This window comes from Talaromyces rugulosus, chromosome V, assembly GCF_013368755.1.
Source record: "Talaromyces rugulosus chromosome V, complete sequence".
In the NCBI taxonomy this organism is placed as follows: Eukaryota; Fungi; Ascomycota; class Eurotiomycetes; order Eurotiales; family Trichocomaceae; genus Talaromyces; species Talaromyces rugulosus.
In genome coordinates, this window is record NC_049565.1 from 2,774,677 (window position 1) to 2,800,641 (window position 25,965).

The window sequence follows — 25,965 nt, forward strand, 5'->3', positions numbered from 1 at the left end:
TGTATGTATATATGAATGATACAAAAAAAGGTCCGGCCATTGTTGAACTTATCAATTGATGACTGTGGATATGTTTGTTACCCATATTACGAAAGCACAATACCTAGCCCAACTCTTACATCCTAGCCTATCTTTCGGCGGAGAAAAATGCAGAGCTTGGGGCACATTTGTTTGCATAGATATTCAGCTGGGGGCCGTAATCAGAGTTCGCAACGTAAGCGGATGTAATATCGTAATTATATGCAGGAGCTCCCGTAATTATTTTGTTAGTGTCTCATGTCGTAAAGCCGGAAGACTGCGGGGTATTACGAATTTTCGAAGCACACCTTCATGCCATTCAAGTTCTGAATAGAGGCCGTGGCCAAAATTGATTCGTTATAGATGGTTTTCAACGGTATCTCTTCTTGGGGGCTGCTGCTAAAAGTCTCTTCTCCGCCGTCTTACTACGCCGGTCCTTGCATCGATCTTGCTCCGCCGAGTCTAGCAATGATATTATATTAGCGGGCCAACAGTACGATAATCGCGGCTAGCCGGAATTGTGATATTCCAACGGTCTTCTTAGATGCTATTCGTCATACATTAGTTGCTAAAGATATATCAGCAATGAAAGTCTCTTGCGCCGGGCTATACTCCAGTCTCCCTTCACTACTTTTGCTGCGGACTAATCACTACACTGGTTACATTATGGTTCAAGCATCCTCTCATGATTATCTCACCACTAGGAAAACGCTTTGGGAAAACCTAGTGGCACCCTTAACGCAATACATCCTCCCCTGCCATTTACCAACCGCGGGATATGAACCCACTGTCCCCAATTTTCACCTTGATAAGCCCACCCTACTTTCTAAGACTACATTAGTGTGTACGTACGGCCAACTACGGCACCCGGTGGGCTAAAAATATCCCCTAAGCCGGAGTCGAGCTGGAGTTAACCGGCGACTTTCGTATCATAATACTATTATAGTGCAACGAGATCCTCGGGGGGAGCTGAGGTGGCAGTTCTTGATAAATTGAAGGCTAGGGCCCGATTGGAAATAGGTCCTTTACACAGATAACTTGTTATCACATTCGAGACTCCTTTTGAAAAGCTAGAAACTTAGCCTGGGGGTTATCAAGATTCGAAGATGCCTTCTGCAAGCACAGCAGTCGCCGTTGTGGGTTTGGCATGTCGTTTTCCCGGTGATGCTAGCTCCCCATCAAAGTTCTGGGAGTTGCTGAAGAATGGAGGAGGTGAGTGAGTCAAGAACATGATTCAGTCAATCCTCTCTGATGGATCTGTGTCTTGAAATCCCCTATATGTGATTTTCTTGAGAGTTGGCTAACAAGATCCAACCAAGACGCCTACTCGCCAAATTCAAGCAGATGGAACTCTGACGCTTTCTACCACGCAAACAGCTCCCGTTTGAACACCCTACCCACCAAAGGGGGGCATTTTCTGAAGCAAGACCCTTATGTGTTCGATGCGGCTTTTTTCAACATAACAGCTACGGAGGCCGCCGCATTAGATCCGAAACAAAGAATGGCAATGGAACTTGCATATGAGGCGTTTGAGAACGCGGGCATGTCTCTTCAACATGTTTCAGGCACCCAGACTGCCTGCTATATCGGTTCGGGTATGTCCGACTATCGAGGAGCGGTCGAGCGTGACTTCATGCACTCTCCAAAATATCATCTCCTCGGGACAAGCGAGGAGATGATTTCCAATCGCATCTCTCACTTCTTCAACATTCATGGCCCTAGTGCAACAGTCCAGACTGCCTGCTCGTCAAGTCTTGTAGCTACCCACCTGGCTTGCCAAAGCATTAGGTCCGGAGAGTCAGAGATGGCCATCACGGGAGGCGTGAGCCTTATCTTGACTCCTGACTTTACCACACATCTCAGTAACTTGTCTTTTCTCAACCCCGCGGGCCATTCAAAGACATTTGACGAGACTGCGGGCGGGTATGGTCGGGGCGAGGGTGCCGGAATCATCATCTTGAAGCGCCTTGACAAGGCAATTCAAGATGGAGATACCATCCGCGCCATTATACGGGGCACCGGTGCCAACTCAGACGGGTTCACACAGGGAGGTAAGCAAATGTTGCATCGACATTCTTTATCATTTTATCTAGGGCTCTTTTCTTTTTCTTTTCTTTTTTCCCTTCACGCTTTACGTAGACCCTATCTCTGATTATCTAGAAATTGGAAGAAAAGAGGTAATTCCTGACTCTTGTTCTTGCAGTGACAATGCCGTCTCTAGAAGCCCAGGCAGCTCTCATTAAGTATGTTTACGAGTCCAACGGGTTGGACTATAACTCGACTCAATACGTTGAGGCTCATGTATGTGAAAGACTTGATACTTATCACACATATAAGTTTACCTCTGACCCGTTTCAGATGCTAACGACCGTCTTAGGGTACCGGAACCAAAGCCGGAGATCCAATCGAAGCAAAAGCAATTTATAGCACTATCGGGAAGGGGGCGTCCAAACCGCGCAAGTTGTGGATAGGAAGCGTAAAACCTAACGTTAGTCTTAAGTATTGATGGTAACATCATGTTTTATGATGCTAACTAGGCCAACGCAAATCAGATCGGCCATCTCGAATCAGCTGCTGGTATAGCAGGAATCATTAAAGGCATTCTATCCATAGAGCACGGTCTTATCCCACCAAACATCCACTTCTCGAAGCCCAATCCTGCTATTCCTTTCGACGAATGGAATGTTGCTGTCCCAGTCAAGTTGATGCCTTGGCCTGTTGCCCATACCAAGCGGATGAGTATCAGCGGGTTTGGCATGGGTGGAACCAACGGACATGCGGTAAGAACTAGAGATTCTATGAACTTTTCACCTCTTTCGTCTCTTTCGTCTGTTCACTTCTCCCTAACCTAGTAATACTGACTCCGTCATATAGGTCCTGGAGGCGTACAACGCCGCCCCCTCGGTCAACGGACATGTGAACCTCAACGGCTTTGCCATAACCGAGAAGCACCGCAGCGCGAAAAGACTCTTCGTCTTCAGTAGCCATGACCGCGCCGGCTTCAAACGAAATGCCGATGCGCTGGTTGAACATCTGAATAGCCTTGGTCCAGCAGCAATGAGTCCGCTGTATCTTGCCAATCTGGCCCATACCCTCTCAGGGGCGAGATCAAGTCTCTCATGGAGAGCAACTTTTTCTGCAGAGACTGTAACAGAGCTCTGTGATTATTTAACCTCCAAGCCAGACGAAAATGCAACCAGGAATGCCAGTGACAAAGATCAACGAATCGGTTTCGTCTTCACAGGACAAGGTGCTCAGTGGGCTCGTATGGGCGGTGGAGATGCTAGAACGCCCTGTCTTTAGGGACTCGGTTGACCAATCTGCCAACTTCCTTCGAGATATGGGTTGCCCCTGGGATCCCATCACTGAACTTAACAAGACACATGACTCCCGCCTGGCCCAGCCCGAGATTAGCCAGCCTATATGCTCAATGCTCCAGATTGCTCTGGTAGATGAATTAAAATCATGGGGGGTAACGCCTTCAAAAGTGGTCGGGCATTCTAGTGGTGAAATCGCAGCGGCGTACAGCATAGGAGCTTTGAGCCACAGGGACGCCATTGCAGCAGCTTACTTCAGGGGTGTGGCATCTGCCTATCTTCGGGTTAATGCACCACATATCAAGGGTGGCATGATGGCTGTGGGCTGTTCGCGAGACGAAGCAGACAGTGTGATTTCCCAGTCTAAGCTCGATGGTGCTACCGTTGCCTGCGTCAACTCACCTTCGAGCGTTACCCTTTCGGGTGATGTCGATGCACTTGAACAGCTCCAGACTATCTTTGAGGAGCGCAAAGTGTTCGCCCGGCGACTTAAGGTGGAAATGGCTTACCACAGTAGTCATATGAACAGGGTCTTCAGCAGTTACGCTGCATCCATTTCCGACATTGAGCCCAGACAATGTCAACAAAACCAAGGTGAAGGTGAAGAGAATAGTAGCCGGACGCAAATCATGGTGTCCAGTGTTACTGGCCAGGAGGTAGAACCTGAGCTTCTAGGGCCATATTATTGGGTTCGCAACTTGGTTTCACCCGTCCTATTTTCAGATGCACTGAAGGAGCTTGTCTCCCCAGCTGAATATGATGCCAAACATAATATTAGCAACAAGTCAGTAGACATTCTGATTGAAATAGGTCCCCACAGTGCCCTTGGGGGGCCTGTACAGCAGATTCTCGATCATCATGGCATCGAGAATGTTGCTTATAAGTCCATGCTTACGCGCGGAAAAAGCGCACTTGACACGAGTCTGGAGCTTGCAGCAGAGCTGTTTCTCGCGCGTATAACGCTTCACATTTCAAAGGTTAACGGCGACTTGCATACTCGCCGCCTAATGGACCTTCCCCCATACCAATGGTGAGTCAGCTTCTGGGGGTCTATCAGGTTTTTGGCACCTCCGAGGAGGAGTAAATATTCTCAAGAATGTTCAAAGAAATTCGAGGATTTAAATGCTCGAAGAAGCTTTTTGAAACTATCTGCTTCTCCTCTTGCTCCCCTTTCTGATGGAGTTACGCTGACTCCGAGATTTTGATAGGAACCATTCCAAGGCTTTCCATCACGAGACTCGCATTCAGAAGGAGCTCATGACTCGCCAATTTCCAACCAAAAGCCTTATTGGCGCCAAGGTCCCGATGATGGATGAGAGCCAACACGTATGGCGTAACTTCATCCAGCTTGCTGATGAGCCTTGGCTTCGCGGCCACATGGTTGGCAGTACCGTACTGTTACCTGGGGCCGGACTGGTGAGCATGGCACTCGAGGGAGCACAGCAGCTGGTGGAGCCAGGCAAGAGAGCCCGATCCCTCAGGCTTCGGGAAGTCTCATTCTTTGCCGCTATGGCACTTCCTGAGGATGTATCGACGGAGGTCATCATGCACATGCGGCCGCATCTTATTGCAACATCAGGTTCAACACCAGCCTCCTGGTGGGAGTTCACCATATCATCATGTGTGGGCACGGATCAATTGAGAGATAACTGCCGCGGCTTGATAGCCATTGACTACATTGAGACCACTAGTGACCAAATGGCCGACGAGAACGCCAATTTTGATGCCGCTAGGATTGCTGACTACCACCGCGTCAGCAAGGAGCCCTCTGATACTATATACAAAGGAGACTTCTACAATCAATTCGCAAAGACGGGCTGGCGGTACGGCGAACCCTTCCAGGGTGTTGAAAGAGCACATCTTGGCGATGGCCAGACAACATATGACGTGAAGCTGGTCGACATTGGCGAGACATTCAGCAAAGGCCAGTCAGACCGCCCATTCCTTATTCATGGGGCAGCACTTGATTCTATCCTCCAGGGTAGTATTGGCAGCACTTACAAGCATCGAAGGTTCGAGTTCACCAAGCCACTCTTACCCACTTTCATCGGAGAGCTGGAGATATCCCTCGACATTCCCTCGGATGTTGGCTATATCTTGCCAAGCGTGTGCGTATCTAAGAAGCACAGCTTCAACGGATTGTCCTCAAATATCTTCACATTCGATGATTCGCTTTCCAAGGTCTACTTGTCCGTCACCAACTTCCGGCTTTCGGAGCTGGAAGACAGCGCAGGCAAGCAAGTTGGCCCGCAGGTTGAGGTTGACCCTGCCGAGATCACCTCTGAAATCCGCTGGAACTACGGCCTTCAAGTCATGAAGCCAGAAGAAATCAGCAAGGTCATATCTGTAGCTTCGCAAGAAAATAGGGCTGCTGAGGTAATTTCAATACCAAATTCACCCCTCGCTTTTAAACTTCTGAATGGTCACCATTATACCCTTGTTCTTTTGACTTACTCTACATATGCTCCAAACATTGGACTTTCGTCTGAACCTCCTACAGCTTCTGATTGCATTTTGAACAGAGAAATCGCTAACAAGCGCTGCAGCTTATCCGCATGTACCTCCACGATAACTCGGCGGCTACTGTGATCGAGCTCGTGTCAGATTATGAGATGCTTGCACAAACGACCATGTCGCTGCTACCCAGTGGGATCATTCTACCAAGCCATATCAAGTATGCTGTGACAGGCAGCAACAAGGATGTGAAAAAGAATGAAAACTTAAACATAGTTGGAGCCGCATTTGCACTGGGTAGCTTGGATGACCCTTTGCCTGCAGACATCCCTCCAGCTGATTTGCTGGTCATTCCTCAGTTTTTCGGCACTCTCGGGGATTTAGCAACAGTATTAGATCGTTTATCTGGCCTGATCAAAGGTGATACAGCTGTTGTCCTCGATGTCAAAAGCAATCTGAAAGAAGCAGCATCTGTCCTAGAGGCCAGGGAATTCCGTCGCATCTTTGAAGTTGAAGGCTCTGAAAATTCCGTGGCATTGTACAAGCGACACCAGATTGGGCATACTAACGGCACATCGGACAAACGCGACTTTGTCGTAATTGAGCCATCAACATCTTCCAGCGGAATCCAATCCTTCTCCGGCGTGCTACGTAAGGCTCTCAGTGACCAAGGCTACGGTGTATCAACCACGACGTGGGGTGAAATTAGTACCAGAGCCGCCAATGAGATCGATGGCAAGACATTCATATCTCTTCTAGAGCTCGAGCAGGCGATGTTGTATAATCTATCTGAGTCAGACTTTCACAGTATCAGAAAGCTCATTCTGAATTGCGAGCGCCTCCTCTGGATAAACTGTGGCGACGACCCGGCCATGGCCGTAATCGACGGCCTTGCGCGAACAATGAGGAGTGAGCTTGCAAGCATCAAGTTTCAGGTGTTGCATCTCAGTGGCTGGGAGGCGGCATTACAACATGGGCCATCTCTCGCAGCTCGCATCGTGACTTCGGATACTGCGGATAGCGAGTTTCAAGAGCGAGGCGGCCTTCTCCAAGTCTCTCGCATATTCAACAGTTTGGAAGGAAACGAAAGGGTTCGCGATTGCCTTGAGGATACCGTTCGCACCCAGTCTCTGACCCACCAGGATGGCCTCAGACTTACGATTGGCAAGCCTGGTCTCTTGGATACGCTAACTTTCATCAATGACGACCGCATGGAGGTTCCGCTTGGGGAAACGGAAGTCGAGGTCGAAGTGAAAGCAACAGGGGTCAAGTAGGTTTATCCTTTGTTAGATATGAGTGTTTTGACTAACACCATTTTTGCAGCTTCAAAGATGTCATGGCGTCCATGGGTCTTGTCGAAGTCTCCCTGATAGGCCAGGAAGCAAGTGGGATTGTCGTAAAGGCGGGCATTATAGCTTCTAAACGGTTCAAGCCTGGGGACCGCGTTATTCTGCTCGGAGATGGGATGCACGCAACCAAGCTCCGAATCGACCATCGCCTAACTGCGATGATTCCCGACAGCATGTCCTTTGAAGAAGCAGCAGCCCTACCGATGGTGCACGTAACAGCATACCACGCTCTCGTTAACATTGCCAGGCTTCGAGCGGGCCAGTCTGTATTGATTCACGCAGCTGCTGGCGGAGTCGGACAAGCAGCGTTGCAGCTGGCTGCACAACTGAATCTGAAGGTCTATGCGACAGTAGGCAGCGAGGACAAGCGAAAACTAGTGATGGACAAATACAATGTTCCTGAGTCGCAGATCTTCTACTCGCGGGATGCCAGTTTTGTCAAAGCTATGAAGCGAGTAACAGGGGGGCGTGGCGTAGACTGCGTTCTGAACTCGCTATCGGGTGAGGTAGGTAGCGTCGAGTTTCCTATTTGATATTTCCATCTCTTTTTCTCTTGGGTTCTCATTATTGGTGATTATTACTGACCACTCGACGTCGAACAGCTCCTGCGTGCTTCCTGGTCATGTCTCGCAACGTTTGGAACCTTCGTCGAGATCGGGCTCCGTGACATCACGAATAACATGCGCCTGGACATGCGTCCGTTCAGCAAGAGTACCACGTTTGCATTCATCAATATAGCCAACTTTTTCACTGAAGACCTGGATGCCGTGGGCAAGACCATGGAGGACGTCTTTAAACACGTCCACCAGGGAATTCTCACCACGCCGAGCCCCATGACCGTATACCCCGTGGGTGAGATCGAGACGGCCTTCCGCGTAATGCAACAAGGGAAGCATCGTGGAAAATTAGTGCTGTCACTCGCAAACGATGCCCAGGCTCCTGTCTTGCGCAAGGCCAGGGATACTCTCCGACTTGACCCCAAGGCCACTTATCTCTTGGTCGGGGGCCTTGGAGGGCTAGGTCGCAGTCTCGCACGCGAGTTTATTGAATGTGGAGCGAGGAATATCGCTTTCATCTCACGGTCTGGCGATACAAATGCCGAAGCCAGGGCGACTATAGATGAGCTTTGTGAACTCGGTGCACACATAAAGGCCTACCGTGGAGACGTGGGCGACGAGAAGTCATTCCTCGCTGCCATGGATCAATGTTTGAGAGAGATGCCTGCAATTAAGGGAGTGATCCAAATGGCTATGGTGCTACGCGACATCGTGTTCGAAAAGATGTCGTACGAGGATTGGACCATCCCCCTACGGCCCAAAGTGCATGGCACGTGGAATCTACACCGTTTCTTTGACCATGATCGACCGCTGGATTTCTTCATCATCTGCTCGTCACTCTCTGGCATCTTCGGTAATGCTAGCCAGGCGCAGTACGCAGCTGGCAACACGTATCAGGATGCACTGGCGCACTACCGTCGTGCCCATGGGTTGAGGGCTGTGACTGTCAACCTTGGGATTATGCGTGACGTTGGCGTACTGGCCGAACAGGGATCTGGTAATGTGCAACAGTGGGAAGACGTCTTGGGCATCCGCGAGCCTGCCTTCCATGCCCTTATGAAGAGCTTGATCATCCGCCAGCAAGACGGAGATAATACGTGTCCCGCTCAGGTATGCACTGGTCTGGGAGCTGGAGACCTTATCGCCACTCATGGTGTGGCCCGCCCCTACTGGTTCAACGATGCTCGATTCGGACCCTTGGCTGCGACAAGCGTAGCAGTCCAGTCAGGCTCAAGCTCTTTTGAACAAGGGGGAGCTGCATCGCTCGAGTCTCGCCTAGCCGAAGCTGGTAGCAAGGAGCAGGCCATTGAGATCATCACTGAAGCCCTGGTGAAGAAGATAGCAGAGATCCTGCAAATGCCATCTTCTGAGGTTGATCCAGGCCGGCCCATGTATCGCTATGGAGTCGACTCACTGGTGGCCTTGGAAATAAGAAATTGGATCACTCGGGAAATGAAGGCGAATATCGCACTCTTGGAGATTTTAGCAGCGGTGCCGATCAAAACATTTGCTGGTAATATTGCCAAAAAGAGCAAGCTGATCATGGATTCAAAATCGTAGGTAGATTGTTATGAATCGAGGTCAGAAAGAACAGAATTTGTGAATAGACATAGAAATGAGAGTTGATAGAAGTTGATCCTTGTTAGCTAGGATTAATTAAGAGATAAGAAGGCAGTTAGTAAGAAAGTCATGTTTGTCAATACGATTAAATCCAAGCTTCATCCGCTGTTCAACAAGCTGCCTATAATGTCACTTTAAAGCTGCAAAACAGCTGACATCAAGAGGCTGCAACAGATGTGAAGAATGAGATAGCATACAGATTGGAATACTATTATTCTCAGTGCAGGCTCGGTCAAATTCAGGGGTCAAATGACTTCCATAGCCATCAAGAATAAGCATTTGATATCTTCCTTTTGTACGACCAATTAGTATGAGGAATGAAGTGATTTTTAAGCCATCCATTCCAATCTTATCAGTGGTCCATCCATCATCACTGATATTAAATTTCCAGTCATATGGAAGAGTCTCGAGCCAGCCTTCTTGATAATATTTCTTTGCTTTGAAAATCACATATGAGGGTAAAGCCCATCCAGTAAATTTGACTGCTTCAATTGCTATGATCCATTCTCGATGGTCGGCTATATTGATCGCTTCCTGTTATAACATTTACAGTCGCACAGAATCCCATAGCAAAGCCAGTCTCATCAAAATTGTAGCTTCCGGTGAGATTCCATATTGTAATATAGCCTTATGTACAGAGTCAAAATACTCTTGAATTATCTTCTGATCTTCATATTTAGCACGCTCATAGTTATATCTCCGTGAAAATCGTGATTTGAGCTCTGAGCGACGTTGAATAAGTCCATAAACCCAATTTTTACCAATCTGTTGATCTGTACGTTGAGATAAGAATATTGGCCATATCCTGTACAAGAGAAAGCCAAGAAGGTAAAGCAAGTTTATCTTACGTCGAGCAATATTATTGGTCATGCTATGGCTTCATTATTTCGGAAGGAGGGTGACGGCAAATTCAGAAGTAATTCTTTACCATGACATCCTTTGTTACTCGTCATTTTGCCTGTCCTTCGTACTTGTCTTCGAATAACTTCATAGAGGATATGCTCATACATTTAAGATATCATCGCTCTATGCGCTGTGCCTGACTCGTTGCTTGAGAAAGTATACGTCATCGGCCAGTTTTAAAAATTGTCTCGCTGGCAAAATCACGGTGCCCATTTTATCGACCGTGGGTAAGACGGAGCTCATCCGTGAGGGTACAAGGAGAATGATGACTTGTACAGGGTTTGTATTGAGGTGCTGACTTTACTTGTTTTGTGATTTAAGCACCCTCTTAGGATCACTGAAGAGAGAGCAAGAAGAGCAGACCAAAGCACAACAACCGCCCTCACCCTTTTCTCCCAATTCTAATACTGGGGTGGGTTACGACTACCTATCGCAGCGTTGAAGTAGCTGACTGAGTCTTAGAATCCCGTCAATTTGGAAGGCCAAGTAACAGCTTTGCCTTCCCTGCCGGATGCCACTACAGAACTAGCGCCGTCGAGTGGATTGCATCACGACCCTTCCACCAAAGAGAAGGGGATGTACTCTATAAAGTCTTGGTGTCCGGTTACAACGCCTCACTAATGTATCTCTGCCGAGATTGAAACAATTACCATCCATTCTATAACTAGGAGATGGCGTGTAATACAAGATTTTAATTTAACCTATTTTTAATAACGGCAGCAAGTGAACAGCTAGCGTCTAATAATACATAAGTGGCTGGTCTAAACATGTAACTAGTAATAGAAGGCTCATCCAGGTTATATCATAATACGACTATTCTGGTCCATGCACACATACCAGAGTAAGAGCATTTTTATAATTACCCATACTCCACACATCCACATTTTAGAAGGGGTAGAGTTCACCTTAACTAATCATATGTTATAGTTAGATATACCTCTCCTGTATAAGTTTAATTACATATAAGCGATTAATTCAGTTATAGCAAGCACATATAAATATCAGCCCATGCTATAGCAACGAATAAAACAAACATAACTTAAATTTGGCCACGCAATAGCACCGTCCAGTAGCTCACCCATTCAGTACACGTCATTATGTAGACGCACTATTTCAGCCACAGAGGCTAGATCATACAGAGTACTAGACACGACTACTGATGCTAACACCCATATACTATATATACATTGGACAGAGTGTGCTTCTATCTTATATGACCACCACTCAACTAGTAGCTGTTGCCTCTCAGCAATGGAACTTATAAAACAACACATGCTTACAATCTTTAACTAATTGTAAAACAGGTGGTGTCTGGAAGGACTATATATGAGGGTGTTGGAACCTACTAGGCTCTGAGGGGGTTCCTGCTAGGTGTTACGGCGTGGAAGCGGAAAGGTAAACAGAAAGCTTAGTCATGAATTTAACTAGGATGACAACCGACTAAGATAACTAAGTTACAGGGGGGAGCAGGCCTCTATTTATAATAGCCTGCGAGCACTAAAAGATCTGGGAATTTCCAGTAACAAAGGGTTGTTTGCCACTGCGGCTTTATACCGCTTGGCGCTAGTTGACAGGTGGATCCCGAAGTGGGGACAAATAATGCGGCTCCGGCGGTGTGGCTTTGTGTGGCAACGGAGCCACCTCGGCCCGGCCCTGTGGTCCGTGACACTAGGACCCTAACACAATCCCTTCTAAAAAAGTATCATCCATGCGCGCGCGTTCACTTAATATTAAGATATACATAATTAGTAATTATTATATTAATTTTAGAATATTAAAAAGATATATTATTTTTTATATACTGGTAATTTAGTTCTTTATTATTTAACAGAATTTTTATAATATTCTGAGTGTTGGGATGGTTGCAGTCGAACCTGCCGGATAGGGGCCTGCAAGGCTCCTACCCGGCTCCGACCCCCGAGGCACGTGACCCACTAACCAGCGGGTTATAAGAACCCGCTGGCCGGGCCACCTGTTTAGGGGAGACAGACAATTCAATACACTTTTCTATGGACACAGAAGTACCAGTAGAACTGTGTATCCGCCTGAAAAGGCAACGTTTCCTGGCTTTCTAAGCCAGCCCACACTGAGATATATTAATGTATTAATACAATTTTTAAATTTATGTAGAGTGGAAAGTGGAAGAAAATTGAGAGGGTGGTTGGGCTGGCTTGGGTGGCCGACAGGGGTTATAAATTAATTATGCGCTAAGCAATCCGAACCTCAGCCTTCCTATTCTATCATACAATTCATTTTATTGGCCGGACTCGAGTATTCTCCCTGTCTTTTCAATCACCAGCTGCTCGGGTCCTTTGACAGGTTTAAACGGCTGGCGCCTTCTCTTCTGTCTTTTGATCATCACCTTTATGTTCCCCCAGTCTCAGGAATGGGATCAACATGGCCAGGGGAACAGCAGCTACTGATACAGCCAAACCACAGGCAAAAACGTCCTTGATTCCTGTCATATAAGCCCTGAGCACATCCTCTAGAACTTCGCCGCTGTAGACTTTGTGGATGTCGGATGCGCCTGTGCTTAGAACCTGGGCAGCGTCGAGATTAGGGGCAATAGTTGCAAGAGTCTGTACTAGGCGGTTGTTAAAGATAGACTGCCCTGCTACGATGAAATAGACAGCGCTGCTCGATAGTGCCACTGGTCTTGTGGTTAGTGGACACATTTATTATTGCGACGGGAAATTGTTATTATATACTTACTAAACATGATTCCAGTGATGCTCGGCACGTCCTCCTGCTTAGATAAGCCTTGCGCTGCCATCATAGGGATCTGGTTACCAAAGCCAACCCCAAACCCAAAGAGAACCTGAGGACCGATGTACCGAGCTTTGGATGAGTCGATCTCCAGAGTGTATAGCAGCGCCATGCCAGCAGTCATCAAGAGCGCACTGAGAACCTGAAAAGGCTGCAGGTAGCGTGTTTTCTCAACGACTTTACCACTGACCATGGTTCCCACGCCAAAAAACACCAAGAACGGAAGGGTGTTGACGCCACCTATAATGGCCGACTGGCCGTGAATGGATTGCATGAAAATCGGAAGATAGAACATGACCTGGTAAAAAGCAGCGGTGGTGCTTTGCAAACAGTTAGCCTTTTCTCAAGAGACAACCCCGATCAACAATCAAAGGCAATCGATGATGACTTACATAAAGGACCACAAGGCATTAGCCCACACCACACGTGGTTTTATGAGCCTGATAGGAACCATAGCACGTGCAGTTTGGAACTTCTCAACGATGACGAAGGCGATCGTGAGTATAATCCAAACGACCAAGGTGGCAATGACAGAGCCATTATTCCATGCTTTACTCTGGCCGCCCCACTGCAGGGCCAAGGTGAGGCATACAAGCGAAGTAAGGATGATGCTGAAACCCGGAAGGTCTAATTGTAAGAAGATCTCTTTCCAGGTCGCAGGTTCAGGTTTGATGTGTTTTGGTATGTGCAAAAAGAGCAGTAACAACACGACGATAGGGACACCAAGTGGTAAGTTGATATAGAAACACCACCGCCAGGAGACGCCGCTTGTTAAGGCGCCGCCGATTATAGGCCCGAGAACAGTTGATACCATAAAGATGCCCATCCAGATCCCAATCAACATAGGGTGCTTCGAAGGGTGGGAGATGTAGTTGATGACAATGATAGATCCGTTCATTGCACCGGTGATACCGAGTCCTTGGATAGCCCGGCCAATAATGACGGCAATACTATTCGGAGCTGTTGCAACTACAATGCTCCCAATTAAGAATATTGCAATAGCGGCAAGGTACACATATTTGACGTGGAAGTACTTGTACGCCTTGCCCCATACTCCTGAAGTGGCAGCGGTAACGAGGAAAGTTGCGCTTCCATACCATCCTGTATCGTCAAGTGCATGGAATGTGTCGGTGATGGAGGGAATGGCAGTTGCGATAATACCAATCTCCAGGGCTGTGAGGAGACCGCTCATGTTCATGGTGAAAATGACGAGAAACAGGCGTAAGCCTGTTGCGTACTCGGGGTCATCGGCGTCCTTGTTCGCATCATCAGATTCAGGGGCTAGCTTGTCTGACTGCTCAACTGGCTGCTGGGAGTCGTCCTCGGCGCTCTTCCCTTCCTCGGAGTCTGCATTTTGGAACGACATGTTCGGCGTTTTGCGTTGCTGTGCTTTGGGGAGAACAGAGAATGAGCAGAGTTGCTCTTTTAATTCTCAAGCAAACATGCAAAGATCGAATTGCAATAACAAAGATTACATTATCCATTATTGATTATTATTAATTTGACCGCCGCAGCCTTTATTGTACTACTCTACTCTATTCGTCCGCCGCATTTTGTTCCGCCGGCCATCTCCATCCGCCGTGTCACGTGCTTGATGGACATGCGACTAGCTATTTTTGGAATAGCGCTCGGCGGTCGAACACATTAGTTACTTATTATCGACCCGCCGCGTTCCCTGATCTTCTCCTCCTCCGTGTTCAACGGCAGCCTTGCCTCCTTGCTTTCTTTCTTTGGCACAGGTTACTACTCTACATTGGAACATATCCATCGAAAAAATGGATGTCAAGCGACGGTTGCGCAAGGGGACGCACAGTTGCTGGGAGTGCAAGCGGCGGAAGATGCGCTGTGTCTCCGATCCCCGCAACGAGGCCCTGTGCGTTGGCTGTCTGCGCCGGGGCTCACGGTGTGTTCGCCAGGAATTCCCAGAAGAGCTGGCGCATTTCCAGATGCGGAGCAGCGTGAACAATAATCATAGCTATAATGCTCGAGAAACCCATACACATATATCCCATCCATTCTCCAGCGGCATTTCCACGGCCTACCACCGATCGGACCATGTCGTATCGACGACTGGCTTTGAGCCGTTGCGAGGGGTTTGTCCACCTCCGCCACGTGATGTCATAAAAAGTGTTAACTCTCTCGCAGCAGCAATCTTCTCACCCCAGGCACCCGAGCCTGTCACGCTTCTTACATGCGTCGTTGCCTCCACGCGACGACATTGAGAAGATCTGCAAGGCTAGCCACCACCCGTCGGTTCTTGCCCACGAGGTCATGACGCTGCCGTATTCAACGCTCGACGAGATCGGCCTGAAGACACCGGCCGTCCTGCTTGATATCCCGGAACCGGATGCGCATCCCGTGCTCATCGCGCGCTATATGCTGCTGCTCGCCTCTTTCCTCCAGTATCTTCACCCGACTTTGCACAAGGATATCAGCGGCCTGTCGGAATTGCCGCGCGTTATCATGGAACGCCTGGTCGATCGGGCTGTTGGTTCTGTGACAACAAATGACAAGTTCCTCGGTAGCATCGAGAGCCTTGAGTGTGTCATGATTGAGAGTGTGCTCCAGGCAAATATTGGCAACTTGCGTCGCAGTTGGCTCTCCGGACGACGTGCCATGAGCATCGCCCAGTTGATGGGCCTGAACCGGCCGCATAACCAAACCCAGTACACAATCCTAAACCCGCGCACATCATATCACCCGCAATTGATGTGGTTTCGTATCGTCTTTCTTGACCGCTATCTCTGTCTAATTCTAGGCGTCTCGCAGGGCTGTTCTGACCACAGCATGGCGTCCGAGGCGTTGCTTGCTAGCGACACTCCTATGGGACGGCTCGAGCGCCTCCACTGCGTTATCGCGTCACGCATCCTCGAACGCAACGAACTGAACATGAGCGCAGCGGAAGAAGTTGCCTTGACGCGGAAGCTAGATGCAGAATTGCAGAGCGCAGCACGGAGCCTGCCCAGTTCCTGGTGGCTGACCCCGCCCCTGGATGTGGCAACAGTGGCAGACAAGCAGGAGCGCTTTTGGAATACACGGCGCATATTCGCACAAGTGCTACACTATAACCTCCTCAACCAGCTACATCTCCCGTACATGCTGTGCACGTCGTCATCGTTGACGGGCGATCGCCGGTCCGAGTACGCGCACATCACCTGCGTCAACGCCTCCCGAGAGGTGCTCTCACGCTTCCTTACGCTGCGTAGCTCTACCGGCGCCGCCTATAGTTGTCGCACGGTTGACTTTCTCGCCCTTATGGCGGCTATGACCTTGCTCCTAGCACACCTTAACAGCAAAGGCGGCGACAGCGAGAATCTCCTCGCGCACCAATATCACAGCGATCGTGCTATGATTGAGCAAGTGCAGAAGAATATGGAAGAGACGAATCGTCTTAGTTCGGATGCACTGAGCGAGCGAAGTGCCGCATTATTGCGCCAGCTGCTCTCCATCGACGTGGAAACGGCCGACAGAGATCGACAAGATTTTAGGAGGGTCAGCGTGCAGGCAGCAGGGGCTGAGACGGCGGCCATAGATCTGGATGAGAGCGTCGTTGTCAGCGTACATATTCCCTACTTTGGCGTCATCAAGATTGCCCGCGAAGGCATCAACAAAGAGATACCCAAGCCACCAGCGAAGACGGCTGTAGAGCCTGCGACGCGCCCGTCTCCGCAGACGCAGCCGAGCGAGACACCAGATGAAGAGGTGTTGACACCAGTTGATGCTAGCAACGACATGTTTCCGACCATGTCGGGTACCAATGCACCCACCCAGCCGCAGCCAGGTAACACGCGATCCATCCCAGCTGGCGCGGACGAGGCTGCGCAATTGGGGCAGCTACCTGATTCTCTTTGGCCATATGAGGATTATTACCCTGGATTGGCAGCTGGAGGAGAGCAGTGGGCCCTCCAGGGCGTCGACATGGCTTTTTTCGAGAACCTAATGAGAGGCTGGGCTCCGGAGACGATGTGCCAGGTGGACTGGAGTGGAGTCAAGTAGCCCGTAGTCAAAGGCGTAATAAGCTGTAATTAGCTATATCTAGTGATCCCTTGAGCGTTGACATCGGCTCCCTTCGCTAGTAGTCGTTGCACAGCCTCCAGATGTCCTCCCACTGACGCAGCATAAAGAGCATTGCCATGAAACCCACCATGAGCGTTGATATCGGCTCCACTTTCTAGTAATATCTGTGCACCCTTGTAATGTCCACACAGAGATGCCCATTAACGTATTTTATAAGCACCGCGGGCCACATAAGCGTGCCGGGCCACCCTCTCAATTTCCTCCCAGTTTCAACCCAACATAATTTTGAAAATCGCGCCACCACACCAATATGTCTCAGAACGCTGCAAAAATCCCATCAAACAATGAAGGAAGAATTCAGCTTGCTATGAACGCGTTGAAAAAAGAACAAATTACCAGTATACACGAAGCAGCGCGTGCTTTTGGCGTACCAAGATCGACGCTTCAAGCCAGAGTCAAGGGTCGCTTGCACCGCTCATATAAACGTCCAAACAACACCAAATTGTCAGAAACCGAAGAAATCGCGCTTCGCGAATGGATTCTTTCCATGGATAAGCAAGGCTGCCCTATCAGACCGTCAATGATTAAACAAATAGCTAATTGCTTACTTACAAAACGCAATTCCATTACTTTACCATCTACCATTAGTAAATGCTGAGTGACCAATTATTTAAAACATCAGCATAATCTCCAGACTCACTACATTCACAAGTATAATTATGAGCGCGCTTTATGCGAGGATCCAACAATAATTAATAGCTTTTTTAATAATCTTGAGCGTGTTTTTGCCGAGTACAGAATCCAGGAAGAAGATATTTAGAATTTTAACAAGATTGGGTTCTCTATGGGTATCATATCTACTACAAAAGTTGTATGCAGCTCTGATCGCAAAGAGAAACCTCATCTGCTGTAGCCTAGAAATCAGGAATGGGTCACAGCTGTAGAATATATAAGTACGCGTAGGATCGTGTTGCCTTTACTTATTATATTAAAGTTAGTCAATAAGCTGCTTGACTGGTATAATTTACCCTACTTACCCCCTAATTAGTTAATTACTAAGTCTCCAAACGGTTAGACATCTGACGAACTCGGGATTGAATAGCTTTAAAAAATATTTAACCCTTATATAAGACTGTTTACAGTTGGAAAATACCGTGTTCTAGTTCTTAATAGGCATAGCAGCCATCTTACACCCAAATTCGATCAGTACTACACTATGAATAACATTATTCCTATATACATGCCGCCGCACTCGTCGCACCTACTTCAGCCACTTGATGTAGATATTTTCACGGTTCTTAAGCGCTTATATAGGCAGATAGTTGAGAATCAAATGCGCTGCGGTGTCAACTATATTAATAAAGACAATTTTCTCACAATATATTCAGAAATTCAGAATAAAGCCTATACCATACAAAATATTAAGAGCAGCTTTACAGCGACTGGCATTTCTCCATTTAACCAAGAACGTGTGCTATCTAAGCTTGACATTTAATTGCGAACACCTACCCCCCCAAGCACAAGTCATTCCTCTACAAATTGGTCACCAAAAACACCAAATAATATCAAAAACCTGACCCGCCAAACAAAAACAATAGAGCAACTTATAAGACATCATTCAACCAATCCAAATTCGCCCACCAAGCGCGCGTTAGACCAGTTAATAAAAGATTACTCTTTAACGATGAATTCTACTACTATTCTTGCACAAGAAAACCACAATCTACGAGCAGCAAACAATCACTAGAAACAAAAGCGTACAACCCAGGGTAGGCCTATAAACAGGCCTAGGATTTTAACAGTTTCCGAAAGCCGTGAGATTGCTGCAGCAGCATTGACAGCCCAGGAAGCTTTACAATTGCCTAATCTAGAAGTCGCTTTGGGGGCACGCAGGCACGCGCCGCGGACCTGTTCTAATTGTAACCAGGTTGGTCATATTCGCACGTACTGTCCAAACAATTTGGTATAGAAATTATATAGTAAATAGGATAAATCATTACATTTTGGTCAATGTAAGTCGATTTTATCGGAAGGGTGGCCCGGCACGCTTATGTGGCCCGCGGTGCTTATAAAATACGTTATAGTATAGTCATACTTATACTATCTTAATAATTGATTATGTTTTTACTATCTATCACTAGCCTGCATATGACCTTATTATATCTATTAAATACAGCTAGATAAAGTGCATTTATTTATAATCTTTATCTATATAGCATTGCTACTATCCACAAGATAGAAAATCATAATGTGACGGCTGAGCCTGAGGCTATCCCCAAGGGTAGGAGCGGCCTCGTGGCCGGATGGGAGGCCTCAGGCAGGAAGGGCATCAACCCTAACCCGCGGTGCCAGATCTGGGGATAGCCTCACCCCGGGGCCATAAGGGGTCAAGCTGGTTACCTAAGCACACAAGATAAAACCTTCCTGTAGGTCCTGGTAGTTAGATTTCTTTCCCATGCTTATTGTTTTAGAGAATCACACCCCTAGATAGGAATCGAATATTTTTGGAAAAGGCACGTCACATTACAACAAGTATCATTATACTTTATCTTTATCTTTCTCATGACTAGCACAGCCAGTACTTAGCTGCAGTCAGCGCTCTGGTTGAGGGTAGACTTTTCTTTATCTCAACCTCTTTGTGTTCAGCACAGTCCGTACAGCCACGACAAACGCCTTATCAGCGCTCTGACCCTGAACCTTCATTTACCTTCATTCGAAACCTGGAAATCTTGTGAGCCAGCACGATGGCAAGACCAAGTACCGCTGACGGACGTCAGCATGGCAAGAGCGCCAGCAACGACAATGTGGGAGAGCCCAGTCGCTGCTTGACCGTTAACCTCGAAGAACTGAAGCTTGGAGATGTTCCTGAAGGACCACTCAATAAGGATGAATTCCTTGAGCTTTGCAGAAGCGACCCTGGAAGCCTGTTTGAAGATTTATTCCAACACCTCTCCATACAGGAGAAACGACTAGAAGAGGCTTTCGCTGAGTCTAGCAACAACGACACAGAGGAAATCGACTCTATGAGAGAGGAGATTCAGAACCTCAAGAGCAACCTGGCCGACCATCGCCAGGCTATATCTGAACTGATCACAGAGCGTGATGCCGCAATCGCCAATACCTCTCTAGCCGGGGGAGACCACAAGAAGAAAACCACTAAGCTACCAGATGGCCAGCTGCTATCAGATGGAATTGATCCCAAGTACGAATTATGGGAGATCGATATTAAGAATAAGTTGGAAGCCAACGCTGACCATTACCCAATAGCCCTGGCCCGTATGGCGTACGTGAAGGGAATGTGTAAGGGAGAAGCGGCCAACCACTTGCTCCTATGATTCTGGAAGGACTCAACACAATGTTACCAGGATGTCGGTGATATCTTCGAGTATCTGAGAACAATCTACATGGATGAGAACCGCGTGATCAATGCAAAGATGGAACTCCGTCGCCTAGTAATGAGAGATTCGAAGTTTCAGATCTTTTTGTCAAAATTTACGCTTCTTACCCAGGAAACTGGCCTCGCCTTATTAGAATGGAAGGAGGAACTCTATTATAAACTCTTGTTCGATATACAGCACGCTATAATTAAAGAAAGTACCGACCTAATAGTGTTATACCAGACCTTTGTACAAGGATGCTATACTACTGCCAACTGCCTCGAGCAGATCGCTGAAGGGGAATGACGCGTCCACAGCTATAGGATTAGGAGCAGTAAAGGCCATAGCCAGAAAGGCCACCAGTCAAATACTTCCGAAGGATCGAAGCCGAAGAATAAAGCTCCTCAACTACAGCTCTCCTGGGAAAAAAAAAAGAAGCTAATGAGCGAGGACAAGTGCTTCAATTATAAACTGAGCGGTCACTATACTGACAAGTGCCCCCTCAAGAAGAAGGCTCCAGATCTAAAGGCCTTGGAGGATAACATAGGCAAAGAGTCGGAAAACACCTATGCCTAGGAGAAGTCTCCTTCTTAGGCGCATCAAGTATAGACAACGAAGCTTTGGATCTCTCATAGCTGATAGAGAGAAAGAAGGATAGTATAACTGTATTTATTCAGCTAGCTAAGAATGGATATTTAATTTGTACTAAAGCTTTGGCCAATACTAGAGCCAACAGATTTGCCTTTTTAGATATATTTTTAGCGGAGAAGCTTGCATGACATTTTCAGACATACACAGTACCCATTTCTGAACCCTGTGGGGTGAGAGGATATGATAGGAAGACAGTGGAACCGGTCACGCATCTTATAATCTTAACACTGATTGTTGATAGCTGGATATAATGACATCTACCTTTTCTCTTAATATGATTAGGCCATCACAATATCATTTTGGGTTATATATGGCTAGAGAAGTACAATGTGTTGATAGATTACAGAAACCATCGCTTTTTATAGCCGGAGGATGTATCTCTTAAAGATTAAATAGAGAGAGAACAGTTCATCCGCATACTAAAGACAATACTAAGAAGAAATGGACTAGTCAATCTTGAGCACTAAGCTGATATGGAGCGCCAAGATTAGTTAATGAAAGAACCTGTTCTACTCCTATAACTAGAACCTTAAAGGAAAGCGCCTATAGTTATAGGAAGAACGTAAAGGATGTAATCAAGGATAGAACTGTAGAAAATGGAGAAAGTCTTATAATCAGAGAATGTCACAGGACCCTTTGACAGTACCAAAGAAGCATTACCAGTTGTCAGTCTGATGAGAAACCCACATCGCTAACGCTTAGAAAGAAGAACATATGGAATGGATATAGTAATCATTGGAGCTGCCAGATTCTATTATTATATGAAAAGTAAGACTACAGATGTCTTTATAACTAATTTTTGTAAGATAGAGCAGGCGCTAGAAACTAAGAAGGAAAGAATAACTAAGTTGACTGAAAGTAAAGAGATTAAGCAGCAGCTACTAAATCAGTATTGTGAGTTCACCAATATCTTCTCAAAGATCTGCTCAGACGAGTTACCAGTTCACTAGAAGTATAACCACAAGATCAAGTTAAATCAGGACCTAGAGTTAAGTTATAGTCCTTTATATCAAATATCAGAGGAACAGCTCTAAACAGCCTAAGACTATATTATTAATAATCTAGATAAAGGATTTATTGTCTCTAGCAATATACTATTCACGTCTCCAATCCTTATAGCTAAGAAAGCTGATGGTAGATTCTGCTTCTATATTGATTACTACAAGCTGAATACTTTAATTAAAAAGGACTAATATCCACTGCTATTTATCAAGAAAGTTTTTGAGCACTTGAGTAAGGCAAAGATCTTCACTAAGCTAGACATTAGGCAGGGGTTCCACCGAATCTGAATGCACTCAGACTCCACAGATCTGACTATCTTCCGTTGTCGGTATGGCACTTTTAAGTATGAGGTAATGCCGTTTAGCCTCACCAATAGACCAGCGATGTTTCAACGACTGATCAACGATATCTTTATGGACTATCTTGACCAGTTCATAATTGCATTCATCAACAATCTATTGATATACAGCAAGAATGAGCTAGAGCATAAGATGCATATGCAATAGATGTTAGAGAGACTCCAAGAGACAGGACTGCAAGCCAGTATCAAAAAATGCGAGTTCCATATCATATTGACCAAGTATCTAGACTTTATCATTACCTCAGAGGGGATAGAGGTCGACCTAGCAAAGATTAAGGTTATCCTTTCCTGGAAGACGCCAATAACAGTTTTAGAAGTACAGTCATTCCTTGGTTTCTGCAACTTCTATTAGAAGTTCATAAAGGCCTACAGCCAAACTGCAAGGCCATTGCATTACCTCATTCGAACTGACGTTCCATTTATATAGAGTAAAGAGTACGAAGAAGTATTTGAAAGTCTGAAAAAGAAATTATTAAAAGCCCCAGTACTAGCCCATTACGACCCCAATCACCAAACCCACGTGGAAACAGACGCGTCAGACAGAGTAGTGGCTATAGTCCTATCTCAACTATATAAAGATAAGGAATAGCATCCGGTCGCGTACTACTCCACATCAATAACCCCAGCCAAACATAATTACAACATCTATAACAAGAAACTACTGGCAGTAATAAAGGCTCTAAAAGAATAGAAGTCCGAATTAGTCAGACTGAGAGGACAGAAGTCCTTTGATATTCTATCAGATCACCAGGCTCTTAAGTACTTTATAACTACTAAAGCTCTGAACACCCAACAAGCCCAATGATGCGAGTTCTTAGAGGAATACCACTTTATACTCAGATACCAACCAGGAAAAGTGAATATATTGGCGGACACCCTCACCTAGAGAGAAGATGAAAAGGCAAAAAACCTTGACCACCAGAACCGAACGCTACTGCCACAGTATAAAATTGATGATAAGATCGCACTTAAGATAGTATATGCAGAACTAGTCACCCTAACTGTAGAGGATGATATTGTTACCAAGGTATTGGCAGCCAACAAGGAATATATGGCCGAGAAAGGTGCTGAAGTCTTATTCTCAAGGAAAGAGAAGAGCTATAGAGTAATTAAAGGACAACTTTTCTTTAATAAACGACTCTATGTTTCTAAGAAGGACGATTTATAAATATAACTGCTAGACAAAGTATATTAACAACCTGTAATAGCGCACTTAGGACATACAAAGATGCTGAAGCTAGTCTAAGAACGGTTCTACTAGGAGGCATAGAACAATGATATGAACTAGTATATAGACAATTACAAGACATGTAAGAAGATGAACACGTGTAGGGACAAGGCCCCTAGACTCCTCCAACCGTTATTTATCCCAGTACGACTTTGGCAGTATTTATCGATAGACTTCATGGAGCTGCCCCAGAATAAATAGGGATTTGATAACATTTTTATTATTGTTGACCACTTAACTAAAAGACCGGTCTTTATACTGTGCTATAAAGAGGTAACAGCTAGAGATATAGTAAAGTTATAGATTTAGTATATCTTTCTATAGATAGGCCTGCTAGACAGCATTATATCAGACTAAAGAAGCCAGTTCATCTCTGAGTTCTGGAGAGAGGCGTGCCAAATTCTTCACATCAAGATAAAGCTATCAACAGTATGGCATACCTAGATAGATAGATAAACAAAGATAACAAATCAGTATTTTCAGTAGCAGCTACGGCTATATATTAACTTTGTAATAGACAACTAGTTGGAGTATCTATCAATCATCAACTTTACAGCTACGTCACTACCACAGAAATCTACAGGGATATCCCCATTTAAGATAGAAAAAGGTTATGCTTCTCAGATGTCATTTGATTAGGCACCACTAATACTACTTAGAAGCTACATACTGAATAAGAAAGAAGCCTAAGTATAGATACAGCATTTAGAGCGTATATAGAACTATGTCTATAATAATATTACAGAAGCATAAAATAGACAGTAATGGCAAGCAAATAAGTATAGACAGGAGATAGACTTCAGAGTTAGTGACCACATTTATATTAGTAACAAAGGATGGGATACAGGATGACTAGACAGAAAGCTAGGCCATCAGTCCAAAAAGCCATATAAGATACTATATAAAATAGAATATGCCTTTGAATTGGATTTACCGCAGGGCGTATGAGTACACTATATCTTTTCCCTGGACAAGCTCCACCGTGCTGTTTCGACTGAGCCTCTTACTGATCAACTAAAAAAGGAATGTCCTAAGCTTCAGGTCAACAGAAATTCGGAATGGGAAGTTGATAGGATCCTAGACTCCCAAATGCGCTGGAAGAAGCTGTGCTATTAAATAAGCTGGCTAGGCAGGGACCTAGATCTAGTATAGTATCCAGTAGGATACTTTTCGAATATTCTACTGGCGCTGAAATCGTTCCATGATGCTAACCCTAAGAAGCTAGGTCCACCGCGTCAGTTGGATGCGTGGATGAAAGCTATGGAGGAAGATTGATTTGTTGAAGAGCATACAGATGATGACAGACCAGCAACCAACACTTGAGGGCAAGTGTTTCCGAAGGGAGAGGTGATGTGATAGCTGAGCCTGAGGCTATCTCTAAAGGTAGGAGCGGCCTCATGGCCGGATGAGAGGCCTCAGGCAGGAAGGGCATCAACCCTAACCCGCGGTGCCAGATCTGGGGATAGCCTCACCCCGGGGCCATAAGGGGTCAAGCTGGTTACCTAAGCACACAAGATAAAACCTTCCCGCAGGTCCTGGTAGTTAGATTCCTTTCCCATGCTTGTTGTTTTAGAGAATCGCACCCCTAGATAGGAATCGAATATCTTTGGAAAAGGCACGTCACAATAATGTGAATCATTTAATAGCAAAATTGTACAGCTAATAGGTATAAACTACTAATTCTAGACCGTGCTACTATAGATATACTAGCTTTATAGAGTTATAATTCTTACTAAGGTACTGTGAGGATATTATATAGAGAGCAGGCAAGAGTTGGATTCGATAGTAAAGCTATGGTTCGCTAGGTAGTCAAACTGATTGCTGACCTTCGGCAACCCCTGTGCGAAGGTCAGAATATATATGCCGCTTCATTAGTGGCTTGGCAACCCTCTGTGAGGCTAGTGTAGCGAGGTGCGGCATCTGGTGCGTCCCGAAGGTCTCACGGCCTCACAGGTACTACTATCTTAGGCTATATATACTATAGCATCTTTGGAGAGTTATATAAAGATTTAGTAGATAGTTTAGTACTGTATAGGACTATACATTTACTATTATTCCGAATGTTTGCCTACTCTCTAAGAATAATCCTCACACTTTATATATCAGAAAAAGCTATCAAAATTACAAGTTCTTTAAACATCTCACCAGGCCACGTAAATCAGGCACGTACACCTCAAACAGTTAGTCAAGTGGGGCAGCAGAAAAAAGGCGCTAAACTAGAACCGTCTGTGCTGAGATAAATCAGCACCCATTAATAATTCCGAGGTCAGATGTGATATATAGCCAAGCCGCTAATCTAGAAGAGTTAATCTTAACCGAATTAGGTAAGTAAATCGAGATCCTGA

The 25,965-nt window shown here is 46.1% G+C and overlaps 4 protein-coding genes across 4 annotated transcripts; 3 read left to right on the forward strand and 1 right to left on the reverse strand.

Annotated features, from left to right (window-relative positions):
- Positions 1 to 1,124: 1,124 nt before the first annotated feature.
- On the forward strand, positions 1,125 to 9,255 carry TRUGW13939_09516 (uncharacterized protein; the record flags this gene model as incomplete). The annotated part of the gene is made up of 11 exons (XM_035492638.1): positions 1,125 to 1,230; positions 1,338 to 2,069; positions 2,222 to 2,319; positions 2,396 to 2,506; positions 2,556 to 2,798; positions 2,893 to 3,165; positions 3,203 to 4,365; positions 4,544 to 5,711; positions 5,882 to 7,059; positions 7,113 to 7,644; positions 7,741 to 9,255. The coding sequence occupies 11 exons, from the start codon at positions 1,125 to 1,127 to the stop codon at positions 9,253 to 9,255; spliced, it is 7,119 nt and encodes a 2,372-aa protein (XP_035348531.1).
- A 3,284-nt stretch (positions 9,256 to 12,539) lies between these two features.
- TRUGW13939_09517 (uncharacterized protein) lies at positions 12,540 to 14,350 on the reverse strand (the record flags this gene model as incomplete). Its single annotated transcript, XM_035492639.1, has 3 exons — positions 12,540 to 12,868; positions 12,931 to 13,304; positions 13,377 to 14,350. The coding sequence occupies 3 exons, from the start codon at positions 14,348 to 14,350 to the stop codon at positions 12,540 to 12,542; spliced, it is 1,677 nt and encodes a 558-aa protein (XP_035348532.1).
- Positions 14,351 to 14,759: 409 nt separating this feature from the next.
- TRUGW13939_09518 (uncharacterized protein) lies at positions 14,760 to 16,980 on the forward strand (the record flags this gene model as incomplete). Its single annotated transcript, XM_035492640.1, has 2 exons — positions 14,760 to 15,077; positions 15,130 to 16,980. 2 exons carry the CDS (start codon positions 14,760 to 14,762, stop codon positions 16,978 to 16,980), a joined length of 2,169 nt encoding a protein of 722 aa, XP_035348533.1.
- Positions 16,981 to 19,745: 2,765 nt separating this feature from the next.
- On the forward strand, positions 19,746 to 20,336 carry TRUGW13939_09519 (uncharacterized protein; the record flags this gene model as incomplete). The annotated part of the gene is made up of 1 exon (XM_035492641.1): positions 19,746 to 20,336. One exon carries the CDS (start codon positions 19,746 to 19,748, stop codon positions 20,334 to 20,336), a length of 591 nt encoding a protein of 196 aa, XP_035348534.1.
- Positions 20,337 to 25,965: the final 5,629 nt, after the last annotated feature.